Genomic DNA, 14,338 nt, shown 5'->3' with positions numbered 1-14,338 from the left:
TCGGGTGTGTGGGGGGGCAGGACAGTGGGGCGGGAGGAGGTATTGTTTCATGATCTCTGTGTGTATATGATGTCTGCTGCAGTTTCCATGGTATGCATCCGATGAAGTGAGCTGTAGCTCACGAAAGCTCATGCTCAAATAAATTGGTTAGTCTCTAAAGTGCCACAAGTACTCCTTTTCTTTTTGCGAATACAGACTAACACGGCTGCTACTCTGAAACCTGCCTTTTTAAGTAGATCAGCAAGTTGAGATGGCAGCTGTGGCCAGCAATCTCCCTCAGTCCTGAGCCCTGTCGTGTCCCCCCCAGCTCTGTATGGAGAAGGAGTAAGCGGGGGGCAGGAGCAGAGGCAACTGGGACACCCGGACATTAGCTTCCCTTCCTCTTTGCGGATGATACTAAACTGGGAGGAGTGGTAGATATGCTGGAGGGCAGGGATAGGATACAGAGGGACCTAGACAAATTGGAGGATTGGGCCAAAAGAAATCTGATGAGGTTCAATAAGGATAAGTGCAGGGTCCTGCACTTAGGATGGAAGAACCCAATGCACAGCTACAGACTAGGAACCGAATGGCTAGGCAGCAGTTCTGCGGAAAAGGACCTAGGGGTGACAGTGGACGAGAAGCTGGATATGAGTCAGCAGTGTGCCCTTGTTGCCAAGAAGGCCAATGGCATTTTGGGATGTATAAGTAGGGGCATAGCAAGCAGATGGAGGGACGTGATCGTCCCCCTCTATTTGACATTGGTGAGGCCTCATCTGGAGTACTGTGTCCAGTTTTGGGCCCCACACTACAAGAAGGATGTGGATAAATTGGAGAGAGTCCATCGAAGGGCAACAAAAATGATTAGGGGTCTGGAACACATGACTTATGAGGAGAGGCTGAGGGAACTGGGATTGCGGAAGAGAAGAACGAGGGGGGATTTGATAGCTGCTTTCAACTACCTGAAAGGGGGTTCCAAAGAGGATGGCTCTAGACTGTTCTCAGTGGTGGAAGAGGACAGGACAAGGAGTAATGGTCTCAAGTTGCAGTGGGGGAGGTTTAGGTTGGATATTAGGAAAAACTTTTTCACTAGGAGGGTGGTGAAACACTGGAATGCGTTGCCTAGGGAGGTGGTGGAATCTCCTTCCTTAGAAGTTTTTAAGGTCAGACTTGACAAAGCCCTGGCTGGGATGATTTAATTGGGGATGGGCCCTGCTTTTGAGCAGGGGGTTGGACTAGATGACCTCCTGAGGTCCCTTCCAACCCTGATATTCTATGATTCTCCTCCCTCCCCTCCCCCAGCAAGCAGGAGGCTCCTGGGAGCAACTCCAGAGCAGAGGGCAGGAGCAGGACATAGCAGTGCAGGGAGGGATAGCTGAACTGCCGCAATTGATAGCCTGCTTGGCGGCTATGCACAGGGAACTTAGGGGAGCGTGAAGATGATTGGGGGGCTGCCAGTCCACCCTGAGTCCAAGCCCCCACTAGCTAGCTGCAATGGGCTGCTCTTTCTGCAAGCAGTGGACAAAGCAGGCGGCTGCCAAACAATGCTCTAAGGGAGCATTGCACACCTTTTAAATGAGCATGTTCCCTAATTAATCGCCAACAAAACAAGGTTAACTGGGATGACTTTAAGTGAGGAGTTACTGTACTTGTGCCTCACTTGTGCAGTGGTGCTGGGATTTTCAAAACCATAGGAGGGAGCTAGATGCCCAAATCCCATTGAATTTCAATAGGATTTGGGCATTTAGCTCTCTTAATCTTCTTTGAACAAAGTCCCAGCCTATGTATACAGTACGCATGCATACTTTATAGAGAGTGAGAAGATGCATTTAGTTTGAATTCACAGTGTTTATTTAGACTTTTTTTTAAAAAAAAAATCCTGCATCATGGGATGTCTGATTTTCCTCTGACTTAGTCATTTTCCTTTAAGTTTTAGCTGCTGCTAAATATGCGGTCTGGGCATTACAGCTTACTTCTAGGTTACTAGAAAACTGGAATTAAGCCATTAATTTCCTTTTATACATTCACAAGGGAAACTTTTTTGCTTTGTGGAAGTATATTTAATAGATATTGTATAAATGAGTGTTGCATGTTAATAGTTAGAAAATATAAAAACAATCATGAGTATATGAAAATATCTCATGATCTGGATGAGAGACAGAAATGCGTCAAATTTACAGATGGTGGATATTAGTGACTAACTTACGTTTAGTGTAGTTCATGGAGGGTGAAAATAGCTGAAGCCACACTTTTTTTTTTTTAAACTAATAGAAATAATTTTTTTAAACTTGTTGAGTCTTATAGACTTCATGTGCAGTTCAAAATCTTGAGAATTGTAAACTTTTTCAAGGATACTCTTTGATACTTCTGTTTTTCTTTTTTGTATTTGCAGCTCAGACATGAGCAGTGCCAGTAATTCACTGGCACGTGAATTTTTGATAGATGTCAATCGTCTCTGCAATGCTGTTGTCCAGAGGGCTGAGGCCAGGGAGGAGGAAGAGGAGGAAACTCACATGGCAGCACTTGGACAATACCTTGTTCAGGGTCGTGGTTTTACTTTGCTTACCACGCTCAATTCCAACATAGATCAGGTAATAGTTTTCATAGTTTTGAGTAACTTGTAGATTATATTTGCATTACAGCAGCTTGCACTTCTGCTGTTGTGTTTTTGAAGAAAATATGTTTGTGGCAGGATGTTCCTCTTTGATAAGCTTTTTTGTTTGTATTTTCCCTTTGAGATTTTGTACTTTCTTCTCTGGGTTTTCTTATTTTGCATGGTCTTGTGTGAACATGATTAAAAAGGAAGTGTGAAAGACCATAAACTTTTTTTATTTTGTTTAATAGTAGCAGTTTTCTTTCTGTCCTTACTAGAAAAAGGACAAATAGGTAAATGCATGCTCCTTTGAAACAGCTAGTGCTCCACTAGCTAGATCCACTAGCATGGTGGTCTTCCGGGGTCTGTGCTAAAAGATCAGACTGCAGTACTGGGACTAGAATTTGTAGTTGGGGTGCAGGCCTAAACGAGAGAGACACCCACTTCTAGAGATGCTATACAGTGCAGTATTGGAAATCTCCTCGCCACTGTTCAGAGGCTAAAATACTAGAGCTTGTTGGAAAATGTTGGGTTTTTTTCCTATATAAAATGTCAGCAAAACCAACAAACTCTTTTTTCACTCAATTTTTAGCAGAGAATTTTGACTTTCCCTCAACCGAAAGCCCAAGGTGGGCGGGGGGGGGGGAGGGAAAGGAAGGAAAGCAGACACTTACAATTAAGTCTCATGTTGTCAAAAATCCAATTTTCTGTCGTCCTGTCTCCTCCCCCCTCCCCCCCAAAAGCTTTTGCGTATAATTTTTTTGCCATTCCTGTTCAATATCCATGCACGCTGTGTCACCAACACCCTAGAATGTGATCTCCTATTTCACATGCATCTCTGGGTTTCCTCCCAGGTTCTCCCATTCAACCAGACTCTTACAGAAATCTAAAGCATTGTTCTTAACTGAAAAGTTAGCTCACGCTGATAATGTTTTTTCTCAGTTTGTTCACTTTGCTCATTTGCCAGCCCTTTGCGTTTTCCCATTTTTAATCAATTTATCCCTTGCTAAAAAAACCCTTATAACATCAACACGGAGCGAAAAAATTTAGTATTTTTTGAAATGCTTTTTAAATGTACAAGCCATACTGTACTTAAACAGAAATTGGAATTTTAAAAAGCCTATTAAATTCAAGATGGTAGTGAAGTCTTTAATAGTTGCTTTTTTGTTTGTGTGCACTTCTTTTCCATAATCACATTTCTAATCTATTCTGATAGTGGTCTCCAGTTTAAACAATAATACTATAGTCTTCAACTCTTGTCTTTGTTTCTAAATAATGTCAACATCAGCTAATCCAGCAACCCAGAAATCTTCCCTACAAAGTACACATTTTAATAAACAAGGCAAACAGAATCTCCATAAAAGCAGGTGGTACTGCTATCTGCAAAACACAACTCTTAATATTACATTAGCTCTCTGATAAACTAAGATGCAGTTATTACCTATCTAATATGGTGCAGATGAAGCTTCATGGTCTCATTAAGTTATTTGTTTTATAAGTTATCCTGTTTACAACTGCATTGTTTCTAACTTTTGAGTATTCATTCGCATTTAGTAGAAATTCAGACAATTCTAGAACTAGTTCCTTGCAGTGCACTGTCTCAAAGGTGTAGAATTTTAGGACTGACATTACAAATGCACTTTTACAGTCTCTGTGGATTCTAAATGTTTTTTATAGATGATGGCACCTACAGATTTGTGTAAGGACTTTATGAATCTTTGAAGATTTGTAAGTACCAGGGAGAACAGTAAATTTCCCACTCAAATTTTGTAGCTCTTCGTTAATGCTATTTATGGAATTTAAACCTGTAAAAATAATTATCTTGGGATTCAGAATCTCGTCATTATCCTAATTCTAATTCCGAGAACATGTTGAAACCACAGTATTGTAGAATATTGATACTATTTGTGTTCATGCCAACCTTCATATAATTTGATGCACAGTAGGTTCTAATTAATATCTTCTGTGGGTTAGTTTTACACTCCAGGTCTAGAGGGAATTTAACTGTATTACTTTCTGTTTATATTGTATCTGTGGATAAGAGACAGGTTTTGGGTTTTTTGTTTTTTGTCATCAGAACTTCATATTTAACTGATGGAAGCCTAGGAGAGAGAGATTTTGATACCGGGTCAGTTAACATAATTTTTAACTGACACTTGTAAAAGCTGTTAAGTGGGCAGCTATTAACGTTTATATAGTGCTTTGAGGAACACATTATAACAGCTGTGTATGATTGTCTAGTCTTATTGTTTGGGGTGAGTTGGGCTCTATTATATATTTATAAATATATAAAAATATAATATAGGAATGTTTGGGGTTTTTTTTCCCTAAACCTGATGTACCTAATAGCAGACCACTGCATTTTTGGCACATTGCAAATTTTCATTTATTTCTCACTTGTACTGATTCATTGCAAAATGAAATGTGCTAAAAGTGCTTGAAGGTTTCATTTTGTAGATAAGTAGAAAACAAGGATAAAATAAATTCAGTAGAAGACTGGTCAGGAGAACTGCAGGAGGAAGAGGTTATGCTGTGGAGACTGTACCGATATAGATATGCTGGCATTGCCCTCTAGTGTAGAGATTTGGCCTGCATTAATAAAGTTTTTCTACCCATGTAGGAACGTTATCTCCCTGAAAGATGTTACTATGTTGACAGGAAGCACTGTTTTTTGGACATAGCTGCGTCCATAATGAAGGTTTTGTTGACATAACTGTCAGTTGGTGGTGTTTTTTCACATCTCTGACTGATGTAACTATGCAGATACTACTTCAGTGTAGACCAAGCCTTCATTCCTACCTTTCGCTCCATTGATTCTAGTGATAATACTACCTGCCTGTTTCACTGTATTAAGCAGTATAGGTGGCAACTTTTTTGTAAGAACATCTTTAGGAATCTCTTGCTCTTTGTTATGGGGAACAAGAGAACAATTGAGGTGGGGAAGGAAGAACAAAAGAGAAATAGTCTTGACAGGTACGCTTTCCTTTTGTTATTATGCAGTTTCCCATTGGTCAGGGAGAAGGAAGTGGCAAAAAGCAGCCCAAGGGAGGAAGTAGACCTGGGCATAGGAGAAGTGGGTGACAGAGAACTGGAACAAGCGGAATAGGCTGTAATGACCTGAATGGAACCACCACTAAAATTTATATGCCTGGTTCCATATTAGGAGAGGTGTTTTAATGCATTTAGTTACAGACACAAACTATATTAGCCTTTAGGTTGCAAAGTGAAGCCTTTGAAAGTTAATAAATACCAATTGTATGGTTTTCCATGCAACCATAATTCTGTGCCATGTGTTTATCTTGTGCGCTGAATGAGACAGAAGTCCTGGGGGAAAAGTAGTATCTGATCATGTAATTAAAAGATATCATTCTACATATGCATAAATGGGCAACATTTCAAAGGTGTAGCTGAGACATGTGATTTCAAAGTAACGGGGAAAAACATTCACTGTAGCTTGCAGTTAACTGTATACTTTACCAATGGTGCTGCAGGTCCCTCTTTAAAATTTCCACTGAAATCAAGAGGTTACACTGTGTAAAGTTCCTGCATAAATAAATGCATCTGGAAAAGTAGCTATCTTGAATTGATTATACAGACCTACTTGTCCTGCTCACATTGGGCTGAAAGCTATTGTTCATTCCTTTCCAGGAGAAACTCTGTTAGCAATATATATTTTTACCTTTTAATAGGTACTCAGGAGACAGAGGTTCATTCTCCTGTCTCTGGAGACAAGCTTCCAAGACCATAAGAACTGACTTAAATATCCATGTATTACATAACAGCAATGTTAACTTGTGCAAAAGAGGTAGAGTTCTTCTTTCAATAACCCTATTGTATTCCATTGAGGTTTATGCATGCACACCATGTGCCTGGAGTCGGAGAACTTGAAAGTAGTATCCGTTGGTCCGTGCATGTACCCTGACTTGCATTGTGCTTCCATCCAAGGCAATAAAGGGCAGGATGAACAGACCACGTTTCCAGTTCTTTCTCACCACCCCTTGTCCAGGTTGGAATGTTCAATATCCTCGTCTCTGAACTTTGACAAGATCACAGCTGTAATTTAATAACCAGTTTTATCTAGAGTTTTATTAGTTTATCTTTCCTAGTTTTAGTAGTAAGTAGTTTTATAGTTTTAGAATAGAATTGTGAGTTCACCTGATGCACCCTCCCCCAGTTTCTTAGGCAGTCGCATGACTGTGCCCAGCATCCTGGGCTTCAAAATCTGTGCCTCCTGCCCACAATCCTTCTTGGTCAGTGATGGCCATCAATGCTACCTCTACTGCCTGGGAGAAACTCACGTTGCACTAGATGTAGCAATTGTCAATCCTTCTCCAGCAGAAGCCGGAAGGCTGAGCTTCAAATTTCTCATGGAGATGGCATGAGACGGCACTCAGACCGAGGCTGGAGAACCCTCTCGAACATCAGCCTGATTCAGTGAGGCATGCACCTCCTACTACAACGTCTGACTCTGGTGCCAGAGCTGACCCCATGGTGGGGCCTCGTTGGAACCTTCAGAAGCACTCCCATAAGCATGGGGCTACATCTTCCTCTAAATCCAAGAGACTGGATGCTCCCTCCACTTGCTCGGCACAAGGGGATGGAGCTCTTCCAAGTCCCAGTCACGAGAAGAAGACTCAGAAACCTTGGTGCTGCCACCACAGCAAATTAGTCTCCGTGCCTCAGTTTCTCTCACTATAAAATGATACTGACCACTATTTGTTTGTAAACTCCTTTGAGATGTATGGATGATTAGTGCTATATAAGAGCTAGATGGTATTTTTTACTTTTATTTATTTGATTTATAAATAAATATAATCATCTACCTGGCTCCCAAGAACAATATAACATGTTTGCAAGCTGATTTCACAGCTTCTTGGGGCTTCTGAAAAACTGTTTCTTCAGGGAAAAGCATCTGCTAAAACTCCAGTCTTGGGGGCTTAGTTCCTTAGTGTGGAGACTAGTGGAAAATCCTCCGCTCTTAAGGAGTATTGACCCTGACAGAGTGTGGTGTATGAAGGCCAGTGAGGAGTTTTTGTTCATGCTCTATCCCAGGGGTGGGAAAACTATAGCCCGGGGGCCAGATCTGGCCCCTTAGGGCTTTGGATCCGGCCTGTGGGATTGCCACCTCCGGGGAGCGACCAGCACCACGTCCCTGCAGCCTCGGGGGGGACAGGGTGTGGAGAACTCCATGCGCTGCCCTTCCCTGTGGGTACCTCCCTCGAAGCTTCCATTGGCCGGGAATGTGGAACCCCCTCCTGCACTCTAACCCCCTTCTCTGAGCCGCCTTGTACACCCCATACCCCTCCTCTGCCCCAGTCCCTTGCCCTGAGCCCCTTTCTGCACACTGCACCCCCTCCCACACCCCACACTCCTTCCTGCACCCCAACCCCCTGCCTGAGCCCTACATTCATGGCCCTGCAAGCAATTTCCCCACCCAGATGTGGCCCTCGGGCGAAAGTTTGCCCACCCCTGCTCTATCCTGTTTCCTGCTGCCCTCTGTGCTCAAAATTCTTTTAGTGTTGAGAGTTCCAGAATCTCGGTAGGAATGACAATTTCAGAGAAACAAAATTACAGGAATATAAACTTTTTTCCCCTCCACAGAATTCCATTCTCCCATTGTGCCTTGTTGCAGATAACTTCTTCCTTTAATAGGTAACTTACAGCCTCAAAAGGACATTTTTTTTAAATGTGGGAAGGCAATACAGATGCTATTTAATTTGAAAAAAAAAAAAAAAAAAGCATGTCTTGCACCCACAGTTCTGTTTCTTACGGCCTCCCTTCAGATCAACAGTTACTTGCTTTCAGTTTTCACTTAATGTTTTTTCCTCCCTTGGGTGAGGAAGTCTTTCAACAAGAAAGGTTTGGATAACTTTGACATTTATTGACTCAATTGCAAAGATGTGCTAAATATTTGCAATGCTTTCTGATTGACTGTGGCTTATGGTCAGAACAATTTTTCTGCATAGATTAGTTATTTCTCTAGTGTAGCTTTTGGGGATGCAGGGAACTGAGTGTTTAATTCTTAACAAAATTTACGTTAGGACATCTATGGCAGATGGAAAAGTCCAGCTATTTCTGTAAAAGTACAAAACATGAAGTTTTAAAAATACTTTTGTTTCCAATCCAGGAGCTGACATGTCGAGAAGAACTTCTAACTCTCCTCCTGTCACTTCTACCATTGGTGTGGAAAATACCTGTCCAAGAAGAAAAAGCGATAGGTATGTTTTCATCATACTACACTATCAGAATCATAGCAAAAATTATGTATTGTAATAATGTGACTTAAAAATGATGGATTCAAAACCATACATAATAAGGAATTTTATCAGGCAATGAGTCTTAAATTTCAGACTGGTGACTTCCTTTTTTTGAGTTCTGTATACTTTCTACCAATAGAAGGAAGACTAAAGTATCTTACATAGAGTTGTCCCCACATTCCTCTATATTTTAAGTCCTTTGTTTATCTAAGTCTTATTACCATGTGTAGATTCACCATACTTATAAAGCAAGTCTGATAGTCTACTGTATGTGTAATTTACTGCCCATCTTGGGGCAGCTAAGCCCAGTTTAATTTTCAGCTTGACTGACTCAAGTACAAGCCTGCTTGTGGACATGTGATAAATTAGTGACTTTATCAGGATTAGTTTAAAACAATGTATCACTTAAAAATTAATGTCTCAAACCTGTTTGTGTACAGTTTATAAAATATTTTTGTCATTTCCCAGATGAATCCCTAGCTAGCATTACTAGCGTGGTAAACTTCAAGAAACATTTCTCTCATTAGGAGCTATTGGGCTGCATTTCTGTATAATTTTTTTCCCCTTTCTCTTTTTTCTCCTTTCTCTTTTTCAATAAGATTTCATTCTTTCCAGTTGGTCTTTCCCGTTGACTGCATGAAGTATACTTTTTTTTTTGGCAATTGATTATAAGGGTCTTTCTCAAGCACTAGAATTGTGCCTTTTTATAAAGCATGAGGATCAGCGAGAACGTCTTACCTGGTTTTAAACAATGGTGCAGCTGCACTGATGCTATGAATGGTTTAAATTCTATCATTGACCCAGGGACAGGCTTTTTTTGCTACCCTCTCATCTCATCTACAGAGCTCCTAAGTAGGGGGTAAAAATCTCTGCAACTGGTCTACAGTAGTTATGCATTGGTAGCACCAGTGCAGCTGCATCACTGCTGAAAAATGGGTATGTAAGTACTTATGCAGAGACATCCTATATGTCTGTTTCTAGCTATTGGATATAATTGGAGTCCAGGCATACAGGCTACTAAAAATGGCTATTTCACCCCTTAATAATGATCCTCAAATCCTACATAAACCCCTGAGCAGTCTTACATTTCATATCCATGGTACAAGCAGAAAGCAAATAGGCTGTCATTGGATGTTCTCAAATTTTTGTTAGCAATATACATTATATGCTTGGATGTCACTTTTGGCCTCACTATTGGGGGTATTCAGTGCATTAAGGGTGTCAGATATTTCCCCCTCTTCTCCCCCCATCAAAAAATAACTTTGGCACATATTGGTAAAACTACTGGAATTAGGATCCTTGAAAGTCAACTTTAACAGTTGTAATATGTTTTTTTTATTCAGAATATTTTTTTAGGAATTATTTGTGTAGGAGTGAAAGAAGCTTAAATTAAGACACTTAGTTCACCAAGTTTTGCATTGTTATAAATACACACTTTTTTTAGTTTTTCCATTACCAAGCATTTTCTGGGATCTTTGTTAAAGAGAACCATGTACTATATTCTCTTAACAGGGTTGGGAATCGGGTAGCACTAAATTCTCACATCAGCTTAGCCACTGATTTGCTGTGTTGCATTGGGTGAATTTCTTTCTTGTGTGTGCCTTATCCCTCTTTGTTTGAGGATAAGCTTTATAATACCTCACATGGGTGTTGTGCAATTAGACAATTTTGTACAATGGTGTGACTAGGTATAGTGGTGTAAGTTAAGTGCTTATTCTTTCATTAGGTTTCTATTTGAACAAATTACTTTCTTGTAAAAGCAATCGTATTCAACTTGTTAGCGCAGTAAAAGGTAAAAGCTTGTTAAGTAGCTCTTTGTCAGTTTTAATGTTTTGGTTGTATTGTTCTGATGTAGCCAGAGCCAAGCATGTTAGTGTGCTTCTTTAAAGTAGGGGATTTTTAACAGGTAAGAGGGGTTTCTAAACCCATATTTTGCTAAATATAATTTTTTCTGTCTCAAAAACCTAGTCTGTGTTGATCTAGGCAAGGGAAATGAAGTGCTGCTGCTGTTCAAGGAAAAAATGGAGAAATTTCAAAGTCCAGATTTTGATTATTAATAGGAGGAAACTGAAACTGGTGGGTCCCTGTTTTGAGAATAAGAAAATCAGATTGCTGAATCTGAATTGTAAATAGCCATTTTGTGATGATGTTTTTTGTTTAATTATCCTGGAGGTGTTTAAAGAATGAATAAAAGCAAAGAATGTCCCGTGGGAAACCTTCGGAGACACTAACCAAATATGTATCATGAAGATATGTATGTTCAAGTTATAAAGTGCTCCAAATGTATTTAATACAAGTTTGATCATGTTACTTTGAAGTGTAATGTATATGCTGATTTTTCTTTCAACAGATTTTAATCTACCCTTCATAGTTGACATATGCCTGCCCAAAGAGACACATTCAAGTTATTTGAGATCTACACGGGAAAAACTAAGTTTAGAAGGAATAGTTCATCCATCCTTTCAGACTCCTGTAAAATTAAATTCTTCATCTCGAAAAACTAGGCGTCAGCGCAAAATCACCCATCGGTATTCTGTGAGGGATGCAAGAAAATCTCATTTATCCACTTCGGATTCAGAAGGCAATTCAGACGACAAGACTACCATAATGATTAAACACAGACGGTCTCAAATCCTACAGCCTTTTATAACATACCCACCTAGGGATGACTACCTTGCAAGAACAGGTGATTCCCTACTGGCAGAAGTAGTGCGAAGTTTTAATTCCGATCCCATGAGTCTAGAAAATTCAACACAGATCGTTCCAGCACAAGAGTCAAAATCTGAGGTTAAAATTGAGTCCGCTGCGGCAGCAATGGTCAGCAGCATGGACAATTCTCCATTTGACTTGTGCCATGTCTTGTTGTCATTGTTAGAAAAAGTATGTAAATTTGATGTTACCTTGAATCACAATTCTGCACTTGCAGCCACTGTAGTGCCCACCTTAATAGAATTCTTATCAGGATTTGGAGACTGTTGCAATGTGAGTAGTGAAGCAGAAAGTGAAGTGGTTTCTGCAGGCTGGACAGAAGAACCTGTGGCTCTGGTTCAAAGGATGCTCTTTAGAACAGTGCTGCACCTTTTGTCCATAGATATTACCAATGCTGAAACTATGCCTGACAACTTGAGAAAAAATCTAACAGACTTACTTAGAGCCGCTTTAAAAATTAAAACTTGTTTGGAAAAGCAGTCTGATCCTTTTGCTCCAAGACAAAAGAAAACACTACAGGAGGTTCAAGATAACTTTGTGTTTTCCAAGTATCGCCACAGAGCTCTCCTTTTACCTGAGCTTCTAGAAGGGGTTTTGCAGATTCTGATCTGTTGTCTTCAGAGTGCAGCTTCCAATCCGTTTTATTTTAGTCAAGCTATAGATCTCGTTCACGAATTTATACAACACCAGGGATTCAAACTATTGGAAATGACAGTGCTTCAAATGGAATGGCTGGTCGCAAGGGGTGAGGAAATAACTACCGAAGCCTCAGAACATCTAAAAGCCCTAATCAACAGCATTATGAAAATAATCAGCACTATCAAAAAAGTGAAATCAGAACAGCTTCATCAGTCAATGTGTACAAGAAAGAGGCATAGACGATGTGAGTATTCTCACTTCATGCATCACCACAGAGATCTCTCGGGGCTTCCAGTTTCTGCTTTTAAAAACCAGGTTTCCAGAAACCCCTTTGAGGAGGTAGTACATGGAGAAGTTCATTATCCTGAACGCTGCTGTTGCATTGCTGTTTGTGCTCATCAGTGCTTCTACTTGCTGCAGCAAGTTTCTTTGAGCAGCACCTGTGCTCAGATTCTATCAGGTGTACATAATGTAGGAATATGTTGTTGTATGGACCCAAAGTCTGTGATTACTCCATTACTTCGAGCTTCCAAGTTACCAGTGTTAAAAAACTTTCAACAGCACATATTGAGCATCCTTAGCAAGTTTATATTGGATCAACTGGGAGGAACTGAAGTGTCTCAAAAAATTATACAAGCAGCCTGCAATATTTGTACTATTGACTGTGACCAGCTTGCTGAGCTAGAAGATACCCTGCAAAGCAACTCGACTGATATTGGTCTCGCATCAAATTTTTCATGTCCCTCTTATAGGTTTCAAGGGATTTTGCCTAGTAGAGGATCTGAAGACATGTTGTTGAAGTGGGATGCTTTGGAGGCTTACCAGGACTTTGCTTTTGAAGAAGACAGACAACGCAGTGTGCAGATAGCAAGCCACATTTGCCATTTAATCCAAAAGGGCAATGTGGTGGTTCAGTGGAAGTTATACAACTATATATATAACCCAGTGCTCCAGAGAGGGGTTGAGTTAGCTCATCATTCTCAACAGCTCGGTATAACTGCAGCATGCAATCACGTATGCAGCTGTCATAGCCGATGTTTGCCCCAGGAGGTGCTTCAAATTTATTTACAGACACTACCTGCATTATTTAAATCCAGGTTTGTTAATTTTTTATTTATTAATGGGAAAACTGTAGCTGTAAATTACAGAAATGTTTGTACATTAATCACTGATTAATACGTAATAAATTTGAGGTTGGGTAGCAGCACACACTTGGAAATGAAGGTGATGGGGACCATGTAAATAATTAGGATTGAGACCTTTATTATCTAACTTTTTTCAATAGGTTCATAAACCCCAGAAGGTCTCAGATCTGGGATGAGAGTATCTACACTACAAAACTGAAATGTGTAAAACCTTTATACGGAATGCGATATACAAACCTATTCTGCACTTCTTATTCCTCAAGCAAAAGTTAGTTGGGCATGTTGAATAGGTTCATGTGCCTTTTTTGTGAAGGAATTAGACTGCATAGAATTATGTCTAACATCTACCATTGCAACTGCATTCATAGAATTATTAGTACATCCATAATTCTAACAAACAAACTATATTTGAGGCTTGAGGTAGGATTTCTTATAATTCCAAAATGACAAGGAACTGCTTCCTTGTTGCTTTACTCTTTTTTGTTTTTAATCTCTTATAGAAAACCTTCACTTTTTTATTTTTTTAAAAAATAGTTAAACAATTGCAGCACTTGCAAAACATGAAGTATAAGGGGAAGATTCTAGAAAAATTGAGAGCGTTTTTTTACCCTTAAAGTATGGTATGTGCTAAAAGCACAAACAAGGATGTATTCTTCCCTTCCTGCAAGGGACTATGGTCTGTGTGGCCCAGTTGCAACCTTGAAAATTTCAATCTATCATGTGAAGTGACTGTTATAAAGACAGACTGCTCTGGATGCATAATAGAACCAAACTTATAACATCTCGAGAAAACTGATAGTGACAAAATCTAGCTATTCTGGTGAGCATAGAAATTTATAAGCTTGTTAGAAAACAATCTTTGTGAATATTGAAAGATTGAGGAGGGGAAAGTGAAGACTAGAGTCACTAAGTTATCTAAGGCAGCCCATGTATGGCTTGGTAAAAAATGGGCAGTGGAAAGCACATGAGTATTTAAGTTAGCAGTGTGACTTTTGGAACACATTGTTCAATTGCAG

General features: G+C 39.9%; 1 protein-coding gene across 1 annotated transcript in view; it reads left to right on the top strand.

Annotated features, from left to right (window-relative positions):
- Positions 1-14,338, top strand: part of LYST (lysosomal trafficking regulator) — a 127,518-nt gene that overhangs the window by 2,130 nt on the left and 111,050 nt on the right. The window contains exons 2-4 of the mRNA XM_084625190.1: positions 2,372-2,570; positions 8,700-8,790; positions 11,180-13,274. Of these exons, the coding sequence (XP_084481316.1) occupies positions 2,379-2,570; positions 8,700-8,790; positions 11,180-13,274 (2,378 nt within the window). The 5' untranslated portion in view covers positions 2,372-2,378. The remainder of the gene's footprint in view (positions 1-2,371; positions 2,571-8,699; positions 8,791-11,179; positions 13,275-14,338) is intronic.

This window comes from Lepidochelys olivacea (genome assembly GCF_965140295.1).
Source record: "Lepidochelys olivacea isolate rLepOli2 genome assembly, chromosome: 3".
Lineage (NCBI taxonomy): Eukaryota > Metazoa > Chordata > Testudines > Cheloniidae > Lepidochelys > Lepidochelys olivacea.
The sequence above is the reverse complement of the archived record's forward strand: the minus strand, read 5'-3'. Positions and strand labels throughout refer to the sequence as shown.